The 18,576-nt window shown below is 53.4% G+C and overlaps 1 protein-coding gene across 2 annotated transcripts in view; it reads right to left on the reverse strand.

The window, feature by feature from the left end:
* Positions 1 to 2,787: 2,787 nt before the first annotated feature.
* Positions 2,788 to 18,576, reverse strand: part of GFPT1 (glutamine--fructose-6-phosphate transaminase 1) — a 31,425-nt gene continuing 15,636 nt past the window's right edge. The window contains exons 13-17 of one of the 2 annotated variants that reach the window (XM_029963888.1): positions 16,524 to 16,638; positions 16,057 to 16,184; positions 14,995 to 15,162; positions 14,525 to 14,686; positions 2,788 to 3,629 (exon numbers count right to left, since the gene is read on the reverse strand). In XM_029963888.1, coding sequence (XP_029819748.1) covers positions 3,600 to 3,629; positions 14,525 to 14,686; positions 14,995 to 15,162; positions 16,057 to 16,184; positions 16,524 to 16,638 — 603 coding nt within the window. In that variant the 3' untranslated portion in view covers positions 2,788 to 3,599. Of the gene's footprint in view, positions 3,630 to 9,922; positions 13,934 to 14,524; positions 14,687 to 14,994; positions 15,163 to 16,056; positions 16,185 to 16,523; positions 16,639 to 18,576 lie in introns of those variants that run through there. The other variant, XM_018088560.2, reaches the window with a different exon arrangement.

The following is an 18,576-nucleotide window of genomic DNA, read 5'->3' on the forward strand; positions in this document are numbered from 1 at the left end:
TTGGTTTGGGTTTGGGTTTTTCCCCCCTCCCTCTCTCTGTAGCAGAAAAGTCGTGGAAGGGATGAGCTGTGCCCGAAGCCGTTCCCACACTCACCCTCGGGAGGGTTTGGAGCTGGGGTGGGATGTTCTGTGTGCTGAGTCCAAAGAGCTGCAGTTGGTACTGCAGAAATACTGATGGATCTCAGAAAGGCTTCCCTTGCTCCAGGGAAGACAGAGGAGGCTGCTGGAGGAAGTTCAGAGGATTTTTAGCCCATGGAAAAAGGGGGATGTTGTCTCAATTACCAATTTCTTGCGGAGCTGCACCAGTTTGCAGCAGCAGTGGAGCTGCTGGTGATGCTGTGCAGGAGCAGCAGGGGCTGGATCAGCCTTTGGACACACTGTCAGTGCTTCAGTTTTGTGGGGAAGCATCAAGGTTTTTCCCAGCTTTGCTTTGTCAGCCAAATTTCGGCTGGTGCAGTCTGGAAACAGTGCTGTTCTCTATTAATTTTTGTAGTGCATTTCCATCAGAGGAGCTGATTCATGCTGGGCTCAGCCTGTGGTGCCAGGAATGTCCTGTGCCACGGGCACTGATGTGGGTATGAACCCGAGGGCTGGAAAACACCCCAGGATCATCAACTTCCATGGTTCTCTGACTCTGCACGGGGAGTGTGGTTCTTCTGCTTTGTTCAGGCCTGTGTGTGAGGTCTGAAAACAGTGGAAGCAGGAGAGGACAAACCCACTGTCACACAGACACTGTGTTACCCTGAAATGGAGTTCTGACAAACAGCAGCCCCACTCCTGCTCAGGTGGCAGGAACAGTGAGGGTGTTCCAGGCTGATGTGGAGCAGTGTCCAAGCAGGATGGACTGTCCTGGGTTACAATCATAGCAAAATGGAATGGGTTGGGTTGGGAGGGACCTTAAAGCCCATCCCATTCCACCCCCTGCCATGGCAGGGACACCTTCCACTAGCCCAGGTTGCTCCAAACCCTGTCCAACCTGGCCTTGGACACTTCCAGGGATGGGGCAGCCACAGCTTCTCTGGGCAACCTGTGCCAGGGCCTCACCACCCTCACAGGGAAGGATTTCCTCCAAATATCTAATCTAAGCCCACTCTGCCTCATCCCCTCTGCACAGTCTGGCTCAGTGGACTGGGAAGGTTTCCCTCCCTGCAGGGTCCCCCCTCAGCCCAGAGCATCCTCCTGTGAGGCAGGGCAGGGCTCAGGCAGAACCTCATCCCCTGCCTCCAGCAGATTTCCCTCTGCAGTGCTGCTGGAATTAATATTTCCCTGCTTGCAGCAGGCTGCCCTCTGAGAAAGAACCAGCTCTGTCTGCACAGCTTTTAAACTCCTCATGTGCCCTTGATCTGGGGCACCACTGCCCAGCCCAGCCCAGCTCCTGGGGCAGCTCAAGAGTGGCAAGAGGTATTTTGGTGTGTTCAGTTGTTGTACTTTAAATTTCCCCACACACACATTCCAGGACATATTGATTGAACTGGGATAAGGAAGATTTATAACTCAAACAGCCCGTGTTCCAGGAATTTTCCATACCCTCCAGAGCTGGATTTTGCACAGCCAAGTGTGCTGGGGGATGCTCAGGCTGTGTGCCCCTTGCTTTGCTGTCCAAGGTAAAGTGTCCCTGCCCATGGCAGGGGGCCTGGAACAAGATGATCTTTAAGGTCCCTTCCAACCCAAACAATCCCATGAATCCATGAAAACAGGGACCCTGGAAAACCTGCCCTCCAAGGTTGCTCTGGGGGTGGTGGCAGGGGCTGTGTGGGTCTGTGGGCAGCCCTGGGCTGTGCCCCCACCCCTCTCTGGTGGCACTGCCATGGGTCTGTTGAAGCTGCAGTGCCTGGAGGCTGAGAGTGAACATCTTGGGTTGTGTTTAAAAACAGAAAGGCTCCATCTCACCCCAAAGAGCCACAAGCAGAGCTGCCTAAGCCAGGCTCAGCTATTGCCTTGTTCACACCAACGCCTCTGTTGCTTCCCCCAAGGCCTGTGTGCTCAGAGCACTCTGCAGAAATCACTCCTGAAGGTCACCCCTGTGCCAGGAACCGTCCCAGCTCGGTGCTCTGGGGGAATCCTGGTTGTGCCTGGGGTGGGATGGTCTGGACCAGGGGCCAGGTGGGATCTGGGGTTATTCTGCCTGGCTTGGGGCTGATCCCTGAAGGAATCCACATCCCCTGGGTTTGAGGCACTGGGAGCTTTGTGCCCCTGCCAGTCAGACCCTGCCCTGTCCTGGCTGTGTCCTGGGTCCATGAGTGACGATGGGCACCAGGAGCAGGGGATGTTCCCCACGGGCCAAGTGGCATTTTCTGATGTCCAGCCCTGCAGTGTGAACACCAAACCACTGCTCCTCTGTGTCCTGTACTGGGTTTGCAGTTTTCTAATCCAATCCTATGAAAGGTGATGGTTTTTCTCCACTCTCAGGATCTTGCCACGGACATTTCAGCAGGTTTTGGGGTCAGATGGGGCTTTTTTTGGCCTGATGGATCTGGTGTGTTGAACACACAGAACGAGGTGCAGGACTGTCCAGCCAGGCTCTTGTGACACAATTACCACAAGGACAAAAGGTCCAATCCCTCACGTGCTCTCTGTGTGAGACACAACCCCCCCACACTCACAGGCAGCAGAGAAATTTGGGTCAAAGCCACCAAAACTGCCACTGAACAGGGAAAGAAGGGGGAGCAGGGGGAGTCATGAACTTGGCTTTGTTTCTTGGGCTGCAGAAGCCAAGAAGGGAAGAAACCACCCAAGAGCAGACAAACTGGCATCTTTAAAGCAGAATACTCTGCTTCTGGAACTTGCTTGAAAAATCAAGACAATCTTTGGATAATTTTATTGTTTCAAACCTACAAACAAGACAAGAACTGCAGTGCAAGACACAACCAGCGAGCAGAGTGAGCTCTGCCACTTCTCCAGAGGTGGTTCTGGGCTTTGTTCAGTGCTGAACACTCACAGTTGGGGTGCTGAGCTGGGCTGGGCACAGCAGGTGGGACCTGACTGATGCCATTGCTGCCTCAGTGGGGCCTGGGCTGAGCCCAGGGCCAGGGAGAGCCCAGGGTCAGTCACCCCAAGGATGGTGTCATCCCAAAGGTGGTGTCACCCCAGGGATGGTGTCACCCCAGGGCCAGTGACAGCCCGGGGTCAGTGTCACCCAGGGCTGGTGTCAGTCACCCAGGGCTGGTGTCAGTCACCCCAGGGTTGGTGTCAGTCACCATAGGGATGGTGTCAGTCACCCAGGGCTGGTGTCAGTCACCCAGGGATGGTGTCAGTCACCCCAGGGATGGTGTCAGTCACCCAGGGATGGTGTCAGTCACCCCAGGGATGGTGTCAGTCACCCAGGGCTGGTGTCAGTCACCCAGGGATGGTGTCAGTCACCCAGGGATGGAGCAGCCCAGGGGTGGTTTCACCCACACCCCAAGGATGGTGTCAGCCCAGGGCACCCCAAGGGATTGGTGTCACCTCACAGCTGGTGCCAGCCCAGGGTCAGTGACACCCCAGGCTGGTTCCAGCCCAGGCTGGTGCCACCCCAGGCCCTGGGCTGGCTGCCCACAGCTCACCCTGCTGCGGCTCCTCGAGGTGGCCGAGCTGGCTCTGGGCTCCCGGCGAGGACGGGCTCAGTCTCTGGAGGCAGTGATTCGATCCACCTGCAAAAAGGACAGGCAGCCATAAAAACAACAGCCCTGGGAGCAGGGGATCACCTTCTGGTTCCAGCTCTGGCCAGGGGTGTCCATCCAGCACCCACAAACCGGCCCCGGGGTCACCCTGGGGGTGGAAACCCCTGGAGATAACCCAGGGTATTGGATTTCTGGGGTGTCACTGCTGGGTGAGACAAAGGAGGGCTTTGTGTGTGCAGGGTAAGGATCCAGCCGTGGTGGGATTACTCACTGCAAGGGAAGTACTGTGGGAAAAACTCGGCACAATGGGGGGGTCAATCCCTGCTCCCAAGGGGTGTGTGACAGGGCAGAGCTCCACTGCTCCGTCTGGCCCGTCTGTAAACCACTGTGGAGGTCAATGCCACCTCCTCTGCACCTCTGGGACTGTGGGGGAGTCTGCAAACAGCCCTCGGGGGGAGCTGGGTGTTGGTGAGTCAGAGACCGTATTTTGGGGACGCTGCTCTACAGCTACATCAGAACACGCTGGGCAGGCTGGGCTCAGGCCCAGGCCAGCACTGAAATGTCTTGGCTGTTGTTTCTCTGTGAGACCACCCTGCACTGCACCTCTGGGAAAGCTGTGGCTCCTGAGGGACCAAGAGGCTGGGCATGAACCCCAAACCCACTCAGGGGAAAGCAGACACAGGGTCTGTGCCACATCAGGTCCTGCTTTGCCTGTGAGTCACTCAGGACCCCCTGCTTTGGGCTTTGCTTCCCATTCCCATTCTGGGAAGCAGCATCCACAGGCTCTGGGGCCTCAGGAGCAGCTGTAGTTCTTGCTCTATTTTTCCCAGTCATGGAACACTGGCAGGTATTTCCCTTTGGAACAGGACTGTCCACAGTGCTCTCCACAGCCACTGAAACAAGCAGAAAGTGTCACAGAGAGCAGCATTCCCAGGCTGGGAGTCCTTATCCCAGCTGAACATTTCCCTGCTTGTTCCTGCTGATGAGAGAAGTGTTTCTGGGTTGCTGCTCCACGGTGTTAAAGCCCAGGTCTTGTTGAAGTTCTTTTTTCCTACATTAAAGCAACCATCCACATCTACTCCAGAGCAGCTTTTCTAGGAGCTGTGGCCAGTGTAACTCCAGCTGGTCACATCCAGCTGATGCATTAAAGGCAAGGCAACTACAAAGGAATTACTTGTTTTATTGATTTTTCATATAGGCCTTGGCCATGACCCCGCTGGGACACGTGGCGACCCAAATGGGAGGGGTGAGTGTGAGATACAGAGCAGGCCCGGGAGAGATGGGGCAGATCTTAAGCTGCAAAGGGTTTAGGAGCAGGTTTGAGCTCTGGCTTTGTCAGACCAGCTCAGCAGGAGCTGTGCCTTCAGTGGCACCTTGCACTGCACAGAGTGGCAGCTGGTGGCTGAGCAGTGGCTGTCCTGGGAGGGGAAAGGACAGATGTCCTTCCCTAACCCTAAGCCTAACCCTAACCCTAGCCCTAGCCCTAACCCTTCTCTGGGGGAGATGGTTGCCCCCCATATGTGCCTCCTGCCCCTCCCAGAGGTGACTGTGCTGTGCCTTCACCCAGGGCAGCCCCAGCCTGCAGCTGCTCCCGAGCCCAGTCCTGCCCCTCAGCTGGGCCAGCAAAGCCCGGGATGAAGCCTGGGACCATGGCAAGCCTTGCTCCTGACTGGCAGCACCTGGAGGGGAAGGAGGGGCAGAGGACTTCAGACCCTGCTGATCCCTGTTCCCTGTCTGTGTCCCACAGCCCTGCAGCACAAATCCCTCCCTGAGCCCCGAGCTCCGCAGGCAGGAGACGTTCTCAGAACCCCCTCACACCCCCCAGGGTCCTGCAGGGACACCCTGGAGGCACTTCCTTCATCCAACACTTTAGGCCCTGTGTGAGCCTGTCCTGAGAGCCTGAGGGAGGTGCTGTGGCTGCTCCGTGGGCTCAGTCCCACTGTGGGGAGGAGGAGGAGGAGGAGGAGGAGGAGGAGGAGGAGGAGGAGGAGCAGGACTGCCCTTCTCTGTCACAAGGGGTGTAACACATCCAGGGTCACAGAGGCTGTGACTCCTCACAGTTTGGTTCAGCAGGAGCTTTTCCTGTGCGTGTCATTCCCAGCTTGGTGCAATCCTGAAATCCCCCCGAGCTCCAGCAGGTGATGGCCGGAGCCTCAGCTTTGCTGTTGTGTCCCCAGGGAACTGAACGTCCCGTCTGGCGTGGGGCACGTGTGCCTTGAGCATCCTCAGGGTGCCCCAGCTGGGGCTGGCTGGATCTGAGAGAATTCCAGTGGTCAGCAGTTCCAAGGCTGGGCTCGGGAAAGCCTCTCTTCCTGGGGACAGGAGCTGCTGCCAGAAGTGCTGGCAGGAATGGGAGTCCCTGCCACAGTTCACAGCAGGATGGTCTGGCCCTGGACCACAGGGGCCCCTCTGTCTGTCCTGGTCGTGCTCCTGCACTGCTCTCGTGCTGGAGAGGAGGTTTTGTAGCTCCAACTGGGTTTTCCCAGTGTCCATGTGCTGACAGCCTGGGAGGGTGGCTTTGGATACAAAAGCAACTTCAGGCACATCCCTGGGGTTTGCCAGTGAGAGGAGTCAGCCCGTGCAGGCTGGAGTGTCCTGCCCAGAGCTGGGGACCAGAAGCACCCTGGGAGCTGCAGGAAGGCTGGTCTGGGCTCTGCTGGATCCTTCCTCACAGTGACTCCCTGGCCAGAGCCTGCCATCCCCTGCAGTGTCCCGTGCCCTGCTCTGCTGGGCACCCAGAGCTGTCCTGCTGCAGCTGGGAGGCTCCTGCCACCCCCTGCCCTGGCCCTCTGGGTGGTGCAGGTCAGTGCTGGGCACAGAGGGGATGGAGGAGCAGGGAGGGCCCAGCTGCATCCCTGCAGGTTTGCTGACTGCTCCTCTGAGCAGGAGCTGCAGCAGCACTTTGGTGCAGCCAAGGTTTGCCTGTGCAGGTAATTTTGTCCTTCACAAGGTGCCTGGGCGCCCTCCCTCCACTCTGAACGTGCTGCCACGCTGGCACCCATCCTGCACTGGTCCCTGTGTGTGTCCCAGTGCAGGGGAGCCCTGGGAGCCTGCCTGGGCTGAGCTCTGGGCCGGGGTGCTGCTGGGAGTGCCCCAGTGTGCCTGGGCTCGCTGCCCCTGCAGGATCCTGGGTTACAGCTCTGCTGCTGCTCCCGCCAGACACAGCCCAGCAGCCTGTTTGTTTGAGCCTGTTTCCATAGGAATTCGTAAGGACCATGGGAGCATACTTCATTTGGCCTAAAGAATGAGACTGTGGAGAGGGAAGGAGTCCTGTCCTGCCTGATTTGTGGGTCTGATTTTCCTCTGAGGCCGGGTCACCTCCTCAGCACTGAGCTGGCCATCCTGGCGAGCCAGCTTTTCTTCTCCAGTGCCTGCACTGTGTTCCAATCAGCTGACAAATGCATGGAAATAGGTCAGAAACAGCCTCTTTTCAAGCACACAGGGTGGGTTTTGGGTCAGGCTTGCAGAAACACAGCTTTTATGCCTGAGCTGGAGCTGAAGAAGTGTCCAAGTGCCATGTCAGGCTGTGCCTCCGGCGGGAGCCGATGGTCTGGGATGTCTCCGTGGCCTCTCTGTCCACGTCTGACTGGGCCACTGCAGCAGCACCAAAGGATTTGCCTTCTGGGAGAGGACAGAGCTGGTCTCCTGTGGGATAAGTGCAGAGCACTGTGGGCTCCTCTGCCAGGAGGTCGGGGTGCCCTCGGGGCTCTGGGGGCAGAGGTTGCTCAGGGAGCTGCAGCAGAGCTGGAGATTAAGCTGAGCTGCTCAGCCTGTTCCTCCTTCCTCCTGGGCCTTGCAAGCTGCAGGAGCTGGGGAGGTGGCAAAGCACCAACAGATGCAGCAGCAGGGAGGTGCTGGAGGAGCAGCCCAGCACGGGGAGTGGGCAGTGGGAAGGCAGCTGCTCACCAGTGGCAGGGCCAGGATGCCCCACCGAGGGGAATCTCCATCCCTGTGCAGCATTTTTCCACGTCTCCCAGGAAGTCCCATCAGCTGTTACTAAAGCTGAGGCCCCTAAACCCCCCTCACTGATGGTCTGAGTGCCTGGGGGTCCTGCTCTGGCACTGGGGATCCTGGGGGCTGCTGCAGGGCTCGGGAGCCACAAGCCCCACAGGTCAGGCCGTGGGTCACAGGGGCTGTCCTGGGGCTTTGTGCTCTCTGTGCAAAGTGGGGGTGGCTCCTTCACTTGGTGTGTCCCCACACCGTGGGATGAGTGTGCCTGGCTGCTCTCCTGGGGAGGGATCAGCACAGAGCTTTTACCTTTGAGGCGTGCAAGGAACTGCTCTCAAAGCAGCCTGTGAACAGCAGCTGCCCTGGGCAGCAGAGCAGGAGGTGTAAGGATGACTCCAGTGCAAACCAGTGTGAAACAGCACCCTGGGAAGTGGGAATCAGTTCTACAAGCAAAACACCCCTTCCTTGTTCTGTGTCCAGCCAAACGTTGCTGCACAGCAGCCTCCTTCCAAACCTTTCCATGTCCAGAGGGGTCTTTTCCCTATAGACTGTGCTTCCCCCCGAGCAGCTTACAGTGACCTGAGAACTGGCTGTTTGGGGGGGCAGGTGCCATTTCTCTGCCCTATGTGGGCATTTGCTGTGTGTGCCCCAGGTGTGCTCTGCAGTGGTGAAAAGCACTGACCAGAGAGCAAGAGCATGAGGTGTGGAAAAACCACCATTCCCAGGGTCTTGACCAAGCACAGCCCTCCCAAAAGCCCAGGTGAGCACCACTTTATACCAGAGGCAAATTAAAGAAACTTCCCTGGGTGTGTAGAGGCAGCAGCGGGTTGAGGCTCAGCTCTGCCTGTGCTGAGGGTCCACACACTGTGGGGACGTGAGGGGAACGTGGCAGGGAGCTCTAGAGGGGCCCAGAAGAGCTTTGGAGCAGACAATCTAATATAATTTATTCAAACCAAATGCTTATGCCTTTCTTTGAGTCCCTCTTGGCTTCTGGGAGCTTATTTATCTGCAAGTGTCAGCTCGTATGAGGCAAACTGCGCGTGATGGGAGAGTTTCTGTGCACGGGGCCTGCAGGTCCTTGGCCCTGTGTCTGACTGTTCTTTGCCACATCAGGATGTAAGGAAATGGTTTTCTGGCAGCCAGAGCTCAGGACTGAGTGGAGAAGGACCCAGCCTGTGGCCCTTTGCAGCTGCCTCTCCAGGGCCACGTGTATCAGCTCAAATGAGATGTGCTGTCAGTGGCTGGCCCAGGTGGGCAACGAGCACTGGAGCTCCTCAGGGTCCAGCCCTTGGGGTGAAGGACAGAAACAGGGGTGCCCTGTCCCCCCCCCCAGCCTGTGACAGAAGCTGACACGTCCCAGCCCTCAGTGGTGCAGAGCCAGGAGCAGTTGGTGTTCGGGGACAAGCTGAGGCTGGTGCAGCCCTGGAGCCACCTCAGGCACCCACCAACTGCCCAGGACGAGGCCCTGCTCTGTTCCCTGCTCCTTGGGTGTCCTGGGCAGCTGTGACCCCAGCCATGGCAAGGACAGCCCCCGGGGGGGGCTGTTGGACCTGTTTGTTGCTGGTTACCCCTGCAGAGCCGAGCAGGGTCTTGTTCCCAGCTCTTCCCGTGCTCCCAAGGACACACGACCCTTGTTCCAAGGCAGGGAGCTCCAGAGAGGAGCCTCTGGACCTTCCAGTGCTGGCACTCGGAAAGGCATTGGAGAGAGAAGTCTGAGCTGCTCACTTTGTCTGACAAAATAAACAGATGTGTTTGATGCTGCTCCCCTGGAGAGGTGAAGATCCCTGAGGAAATGAATCCACAAGCAGCTCCAACTGCAGCAGGGGTGGGATTTCAGACAGCCTTTTGTCACTGGGGGTCACCCAGGCATGTTTTAGCCATGACTGAGCCCCCAGCTGTTGTCTGAGCAGAACATGCACTTCATTGTACCAGCTCAGCAGCTCTGGGGCTGCTTCGTGCAGCTGCCTGGCCCTGCCTGACCCAGACAGGGCTCTGTCCTGGAAAAGAAACCAGGAATTTCAGAAGTTGTGGAATGTGTGTAATATCCACTGAGCACAAGTCAGGTATGGGCTGTGCTGGCTGTGACTGGTCTGACTCAGTGACAGAAAACAGGTAATTAAATAAGAATTAAGGTACAGAAGGTAACAGAAACAGTTCTGCCCTAGGGGGATTTCATGGGCATTCTTGGAGAGTGGAAAAAAATCACAGCTGGGAAAGGGAGGTGAAATTCAGGCTGTACCTCTGACTGGAAACAGCCTGACTGGGCAGGAGGGGAGAGTTAAGCCCCAAGGTTTTCTGCTTTGAACACCCTGCCCTGAACTTCCTCAGGGGTTACACCTGTTCTCAGAGCATTTAACTAAAGACCAGTAATTCCATTTGTTTAATGTAGGGCACTTGATTTTATTCAAAGGGTGAGATACAAAAAAAGTAAGCAAAAAGACAAAACCCAAATTATAAAACACTACAGACAAAAGTAAGACATCTTCTGCATCGAGCACATGACAGGAAACACGGTACAGTCTGGTCCCCACAACCCAAAGCCAGCTGGAAATGTACAGCAGAGGCAGAGAGATCTACAAGGGAGGAAACGTGGGCTTTGCCACTCCAATGGCTATTTACAGAAACTGAATTGAAGGCAAAGAGTTTTCTTTCGTTTTATGCAACCCAAACACTTCTTTGTTTCTTCTTCTTCCTGTTCCTGACGAAGAGGAGGGACTCCATGCTTTGAGGCAAGTTTGGTACATTCAGGTAGGATCTAAAATTAGCCACAGCTAAACACTGACGTGGTACTCAAGCCCTGAACTTCAGTCCCTGCCTCCATCCAGCTCGGGCCACCAGGCACCTCCTCATGGCATCAGGGACTGCCAGGGACAGCCAGAGAGGGGAAAGGCCCAATTCTGCACTTGGGTTGGTTTTACTTCTACCTTTAGATGTTTCACACTGCAGCTCAACCAAACCTGTGTGTCTGGGCTCAGCTTAAGGCTCTGAACTGAGGATTACATGTCAGGTCTGTGAGCTCTGTCCCACTGGGCTGGGAAAGGGTCTGTGGGAAGCTTTTGGCTCCTTCAGTGCAGGGGGTTGAGCCTGACCCAGTAAGGGTGTCCAGGCAGGATTTTGGACAGAGGAGATGGATCTGCCCTGTCAGTGCTGCCCCTCACAAGGACAGGGCACCCAGACACTGCTTTGTACAACAGTGCTGACTCCTCTGACAAACCTGGGAAAGAGCTGTTCCCTCCCTTCTGCAGCAGAGCCAGGAGGGAAAACCTTGCTGACATATATTCCATATATTCCACATGCAGCTTAATTTCCATGTGTGTGTGGAATCTTCCTGTCAGCATGGAATCTGTCTGGGAGCCATTGGGCAGAAACAACGTGTGCTGAGCTGGAAGTTCTCTGCTCTTTGGTAATTAAAACCCCCTAAGACCCATGGGCGTGTGCTCCCCTTTGAGGGGAGGAAAACTCACATCAAAATAAACTGTGACCAAAGGAATGGAATAGGAGCTGCTATTCCAGATGGAAAGGCCTTTATCTGTATTTACCTGTGGCTCAATTTTAGAGACAGGGCTACTGAATTTTTTCAACACCTCAGTGAGGAAGGAGAGAATTTTACTGGCTCAGTAAGCAAAACATTCATTTGGGAGAGCAGAAGACTGACTGGCTGTTAATAAATATCACAAGACATTCTAAACGTTTTCTAAGGAAAAGAGAAACATCATCTGTTCATCAAAATGCAACACATGGACAAAATGAGGTAAGGAAAGCTAAAAGAGTCCTTTGTACATTCTCACTTCACACTGCATGGCAACAACACCACCGAGACGCTGACCGGGTTCCCTGCACGCTCAGCAGGGAGATTCTTCACACAGGTGTGCTCCAGAGCATCCTTGGACACCGAGCCCTACAACATCCAAACCCTGGGGCAAGGAGCTGCTACCCCTCTGCTCTGGCAGCCAGGAGCTGCACACACTGCAGGCACTTTGCTGCAGGAGGTGGGTGCTCACCACTGTCCCCTGATCCCTCGGGAGTTCAATCCTTCAGTTCCAAGGAACAAGGATTTGTCTGTCACAGCACAAACCCAAAGAGCTCAGCACTATCTGTACAGTTACACTGACGTGGGAGTGTCAGACTTAACATTTCTAACTCAGACTCCTGTTCTTTGGTCCTCTTTGTACACAGCTTTCATAAATATTTAACAGCCTGCAATAACAAACTTCTACAGAACGGCAACTGGTATCTAACAGGGGGTCTGCCCCCCTCGGCTGGCAGACCTGGCAAGCTGGTGGGCCCTGTGCAAGGCAGGGGAAAAGCAAGGCCTGCTGCAATGGGGAAAGAGATCTTAAATCATTCTCTTGCAGGGTTGTTTCCCAGGAGATCCCAATCCAAGGACACTGCACCTCCCCGTGCTGGGGGGATCCAGGGGAGCCCTGCCTGGATCCAGCCCCCCACAGGACAGGTTTGCACAGTTTCTCTTAAGCAAGTTGGGTGGGAGGAGGAGGAGGAAGAGGAGTTGTCTTCCACTAGTCAGCACTAAACATGCCTTGTTTTTTCCTCAAGGACAATTATCATCTCCAGCTGAAGCAGGGAGGGCTACTGGTCATGTCTAGGCAGAGGCTCAGCTGTCATGGGGCAGTGCCTCATACACAGCATCTGCTCACCTAAAATGCAATATTGACTACTTTGTTCTTAAACAGACACTGGCAGCACAATGTGTTCATAAATTAATAGTCTGAATATGACAGATTAATAAACACATACACTGGTTTTGAAAAGTTGTTTCCAGGCACACAGTTTTCACACTCATAATAAAACTGAGCCTTGAGCTGACACTGAACTGAAGTGAAATAGTCACTGTGGGTTCATCCGAAGTAGAATTGCTACAGAGTCTTTGGGAACACTGGATCTGAGCAGTCGTGGAGCAGCCTGGGTCACTGCTCAGCACCCTGTGCCAGGGGAACCAGGACTCACAGTCCCCAGCCACTGCACTTGGCAAAGCCCTTTCTCAGGGGCAGTGAGTGACCTGCAATATTCACTTTACACCTTGTAGCCTGGTTTTTCTTTCAGGGCGCCTGTGTAAGGGTAATTCAACACCCAGCAAGATGGTAGGAAATCCACCCTTTTGCATTAGGAAACACATAGTAACTGCCCTTTGATGACTCTGAACAAGTAAGGTTTTAAGTCCTGAGGGCATATTTTCCATGTCATTTCTGATTCTCTGCAAGTTTGTTATAAAACTATTACCAGGGTATTTATTTCTGTCATGTCTACAGAGCCTTTTTATCCCCTTCAATTTTAAACCAGCTGAATTTGACACATATAAACTGCTGCTAAATAAACCAGAGCCCTTGGTGTCATTAGGGGACTCTGGCTAAGTCAGCCTCAGGAAGGAGCTTTAGTGCCACCTCTGCTGGAGAGACATAAGGTAAAAATACAGAAATGCATCCAGAGCAGTGAGTGACCTGCAGCAAAAACACAGCACAAAGCTGGAATTCAGATGTGTCACAGTCCCCCCCTGCTCAGGGCAAGGGGAAAACCCTCAGCACAGGAAAACTCCCGCTTGTTCAACAAAACCCAGCCCACAGCACCAACAAACACCAGCACAGAGTGAGCACTGCCCCTGCTCCTCCTTCCCCCCAGTGCTCCCAGTCACATCCAGTGTCCCACTGGGCACAGCAGCTCTGTGCTGGTGTCACACAGAGCCCAGGCCACCGAGGCTACATGAGATTGTCACTTGCTATGTTTTTGGCATAGTTAAAATCCTGCTGAAGCAAAGTTACTTCCTTGGCACAGTCCCCACGTGCCCAGAATCGAGGAGGTCGTGGCAGGGCAGTTGGATTCCCTTCTGTACATGAGGCAGAAATTCACCCCAAAGGCTTGTTTACAGTTTGGTTCCCTGGTAAAATATCTGCACAAGCATGACCAGCACCAGCTCTTGTTCCAGTTGTATATTCTGGGGTCCTGCTTCACTGCCTGAGAGCGTGACAGGTGATTAATTCATTCAGTGCTTTCTCATCAATGACTGGAATGAGCCACACTGGGGCAGAGACAATGACATCAGCTCAAAGTAAAGTGGAGGGCCTCTTACCTACTAGACTCAGTAATCTTTAAGAAAACCATTTAACATCTTTCATGGAAGTCTATTGTTCAAAAAAACCCAAAGCTATTGACATAGCATGTGGAATCAACTGGACAATCACTAATGTAATGGAATTATGGTGATCTTATACACAAACAATGATTTACCAAAATAAGATTTACCTAGGGGGCTTTAAAATCAAGTTATTTTGGTACCAAAAAAAGTCTTTCATTTAATTCCCCTTTGCCCCTATGATTCAGATGATCTTTCACTCTACAGTTACGGACTTGGCCAGATTTCTTGGAAAATCAACCTGCAGAGAGGGAGGAGAAAGAACACGCTCGTGAGTATTTACACACTTTGTTTGTTTGTGTAGAACTTTGTAACGTGTGGAATGTTTGCTCTGCTTTAAATTGAAAACAACTGAACATATTCTCATGTCAATTTAGCACAATCAGTGCAGAAAAAGTCCATCACCTTAATTGTTACGACTCCTCTGTCAAAAACCAGGAGCAGATTCCTCTAGTCCAGGTTGTCACAGTGCTCAGATGATAAGAGGTCACTGATAACAGGTCGAGGCCAGTGTCTGTGTTAAGACCAAGTACCTAACACCAACAGACTGCTTGCAAATAGCCTTCTGAGGACTGTTACCTTCCTTTGAGCCTCCTAGCAGCCCTGCAGACCCTGTGAGCTCCTCCCAGCACAGACACTCCACTGCACCAGACTCAGCCGCATGTCCTGGGCTCCCCCCAGGTCTGCACTGGCCAGGGCTGCCCTTCACCCTGGTCATTCCAGCAGCTCAAGCATTACACAGACAACCCCCAGAGCCTTCCAGCCTCACCCAGGCCCTGTGCCAGCCCTGCAGAGCACACAGGAGAGCAGAAGGAAGCAGTGCTGTACTCACGTCGTATCCCCGGAGCACGGCGAGGTGGAAGGCCAGCAGCTGGAGGGGGATGACACTCAGGATCCCCTGCAGACAGTCCACTGAGTGGGGAACCTTGATGGTTCTCTTGTTGTTCTTAATGGTCTCGATGTCCTCCTTGTCACAAATCACCACAGGTCGCCCCTGAGACAGAGGGAAATGCTGAGGAAAAGCAGGTTTGGAAGGTCCTTCTCTCGCTCTGTTCAGAGCATTAGCAGCAAAAACTTATCACTTAATTTGGAACCCAACAGCTTCACATCCCCTGGGCAGCCCTGCAGGGTACTTAAGGGTTAACTAGAGCACACCAGGCTGCTGCAAGAACTGCTCTTTAAACACCCACAATATTTACTGGGGTCCCATTTTGGGCAGTGACACTGAAATGAACAGCCTGGGAACTGCTTCTCTACTAAAAGCAGCATTTCTGACACCCTGCAGACACTCCAGGTCCTCACCTGCCGTGCAATGACCTGCTGGAGGGCGTTCTGGCACTTGGCATAGGTGTGGTCTCTCATGATGATCATGATGACGGGCATGAGCTTGTCCACGAGTGCCAGGGGGCCGTGCTTCAGCTCCCCTGCCAGGATCCCCTCGGAGTGCATGTAGGTGATTTCTTTAATTTTCTAGGTGGGGAAAAAAAATTCATAAAATTTGAGCAAACTTGTGATTATTGTTTTTTAACCACCTCTGTGGATTCCTCCACTTTGTAAGTTTTTAAAGCTTTCTGGCTCTCCCCAGGTCCAACAGGCAAACGAGTCAGCCTAAAAACCCAGATCCGAGCAGTGCCCCTGGCTGGGCTGCCACCAACACCCACAGTCCTAACACCAAACCCACCACAGCCCTTGTGACTTGCCATCAGCCAACATATCCCCCATCACAGTCTGACTGGGCAGACAAAGGCTGGGATATGCCTGGAGGTCACTGGGGGACTGCACTTAAACCAACAGGAGTCTCCTCAAATGTAAAAACTGCAATTTATGGGCTTGGAAAGTACACACTCAGCTTTGGATGGTGAGTGTTTCTGGAAAGCTCATCCCAACACATCAAAGACCTGGATTTATTAGGGTGCCCAGCGTGTCACAATAAAGCATTCCCAGTGTGAGTGGGGCAAACACACCCTTTCAACCCCGTGTAGCCTGTGACATGGGAATCCTTGAGGAGCAGCCTCAGCATTGTTAGGGTGACTTTTAGCTATTTGTAATCACAGAATCACGGAATGGTTTGGCTTGGAAGGGACCAAAAAACCCCCCCCGCCCCCCCCCCCTGCCATAGGCAGGGACACCTTCCACTAGCCCAGGCTGCTCCAACCTGGCCTTGGACACTTCCAGGGATGGGGCAGCCACAGCTTCTCTGGGCAACCTGTGCCAGTGCCCCCCACCTGACCCAGCAGGTTGGCCACACACCAGAGCTGCCAGCTGCACTCACAACTCTTGTAGCCCCTTCTTGCTCCCTGCACAGAGATCTAAAGGCCACAGCTAAATGTGTTTGAACCAGCTTTAAATAAGGAAATCTCTTACCAGAGCTCCCTCCAGACATGTGGCATAGTGGTAGCCACGTCCCATGATGAGGACTGACTTCTGATGGTACAGCTCTGTGGCCAACTTCTGGATCTCATCATCCATGCTCAGCACTTCTTTAATTAAGTCTAAAAGGAAGGAGGAGAATCCAAATTGTGTGTGCTCATAGCCTGTGTCTCAAACTACACACATTTCATCCTTCACAGGCACAGACACCAGGGACCTGCAAACAGCCTGGACTCAGTGTTTTACTGGTCTAGTTTAGTGGTCTGAGCCCTGAGAGAGAACAGGGTTGGAACAGCCCCTCTGGAACAGCCCCTCTGCACTCACTGACCAGGGTGACTGGTCCAGGCCTGCTCAGACCCAGGGGTTCCCAAAGATTCAGCACTTCCCCTTGGTCTGAACCCCCAGGGACTGTTTAACTGGGCACTGGGGGTCTCCAGGAGAGCACAGCCAACGTGTCCTACCTGGCAGCCCCTTCAGCCCACGCATGATCTCCTTGCGCCGCTCCTGCATGGAAATCCTGTCATCACACATCATCAGGGCAAACATCACCAGGGACACAAACTGGCTGGTGTAGGCCTGGGGGGAGAGAGGAAACGTGTCATTGTGGCACCAACCAGGTAGTTGTCACCTACCAGGTAAAACCCTCAGGCCAGCTCTTGGCTTATTCTTAACGCAGCACCAAGTGGCAGCTTTTGTTCCAATTCAGTAGCAAAGATGAACACGAAGCTCACAGGGCAAATCTCATTTGAGCAGATCTCCAGGGGGAGGCACACAATGATCTCCTCATGCTCCAAGACAGTCAGGCACCACAGCCAAGATTTTACATCCTGAGATTCTCTGACAATTCCTAAACCCTGTTTTGTGACCACACCTGTGTCTTTCTTCACTGCAGGTAAATGCTGCAAACACTGGAGATGGGCAGAGCCACTGACTGGAGAGGGACATGGAAGCCCATGACAACCAGCTGAAATTCCTCTGGGCCTCAGGCCAGGTGAGTGATTTCCCACCTCTCCTCTCTAAGAACAGACCCTGAACTCTTCCCCTGGGTGAGGTTCCATCTGTGCCCACTGGGCCCTGGTGGCTGGTGCCACTGACCCTGGGGAAGAACCCCCTGCACAGGCAGTGAAATGCTCACACTGGGGCAATTCTGTTCCCAGAAACACGTGAGGGACACTCTCCAACAGCTGCTGCACAGTTTGCCCTCTGAAGTCCCATAACACAACTGTTATGAAATGGGCTGTGGGACCAGCCTGGGACTGAAGTCTCTTAGAAATAAGATTGAGGTTTGTAGTATTTGTCCCTTTCTAAGCAATGATCAAACAAACTCCCATGTTGCTCTACTGCAGATTTAAACAGCTCTGGAGGAATCCAGGGGAGCTTCAGTTATGCTGACTAGAGCCTGCTATGGAATGGGAGCTGCTCAGCTTTGGTGCAGCTGGAGGTCACAGAAGCCCACAGCACCAAGCAGCCACACTGACATGCTTGGGTTGTTTAGAATATTCTCAAAGTGAAGTTCTGGACAACCTGAGGGCAGAACCTTTTCAAGTTCCTATTTCAAATATGCACAACTTTGGTAACCCCTCACATGAGCAGAGAAAAAGTGCCATTTATCTCCAAACTGTACTGTTGGCCATGCAAGAACAACAGGGACAAACAACCCGTTCAAGAGTTTCTTGTAAGAGACTCGTGAATTTTCCATGATCAAATTCCCCAATGAACTGTTAAACTCGAATGTGGTTTTTGGCTGAATTTATGTAACAGATTGACATCATCTCGCCTCTAAATATAACTAAACCAAAGCAGATTTCACCATGCAGAAGCACTTCATCAAAATGAAATGCAGCAAAGCAAGTTATTTTGTACTGCAGCACACGTAGCCAGAGTAATCCTGTTAGGTGGACACTGGTTTTCTGTGAAAAACCATTCCACCACTTGGCAAAAGTATAGTCTTAATATCAGAGTTTCTTTGGTAAAGAAGAGCTTGTCAGGGACTTAAGAGTAGTCAAGCTTTCCATTGCCTTGTCTATCAATCTTTAGACTTAAGTTTAAACTGAGTGTGCACCTCAAGACAAATGATGGCAAAGAGAGAATTCTTGCCTTTTAGAAATCATCCTCTCTGAGAGCCATTTGTTTTCAACATTTAATATAATTTCCTTATAACATTTCATTTTAAAAAGAGATTAAAAAAACCCTTTGCAAGCTACAAGTAAAAGAAAATGAAGAGTGTTGGTGGGCACGTGGTCTGGGACTACACAACGACCGAGAGCAACAGGAAAGAAGGGACTGAAAGCATTTAAAGGGGGAGCCACGTCAGGGCCAAGCCCTTCAGGGGGCTGCAGTGACAGTGACACCAACAGCTGGAGGGGTGGCTGGCTGGGCTCACCCTGGTGCTGGGCTCAGCCTGGTGCTGGGCTCACTTTGGTGCTGGGCTCACTTTGGGGCTTGACACACCCTGGGGCTGGGCTCACCTTGGGGCTGGGCTCACCTTGGTGCTGGGCTCACCTTGGTGCTGGC

The sequence above is a fragment of the Manacus vitellinus genome, unplaced genomic scaffold (assembly GCF_001715985.3).
Source record: "Manacus vitellinus isolate BGI_N305 unplaced genomic scaffold, ASM171598v3 scaffold_105_pilon, whole genome shotgun sequence".
NCBI lineage: Eukaryota > Metazoa > Chordata > Aves > Passeriformes > Pipridae > Manacus > Manacus vitellinus.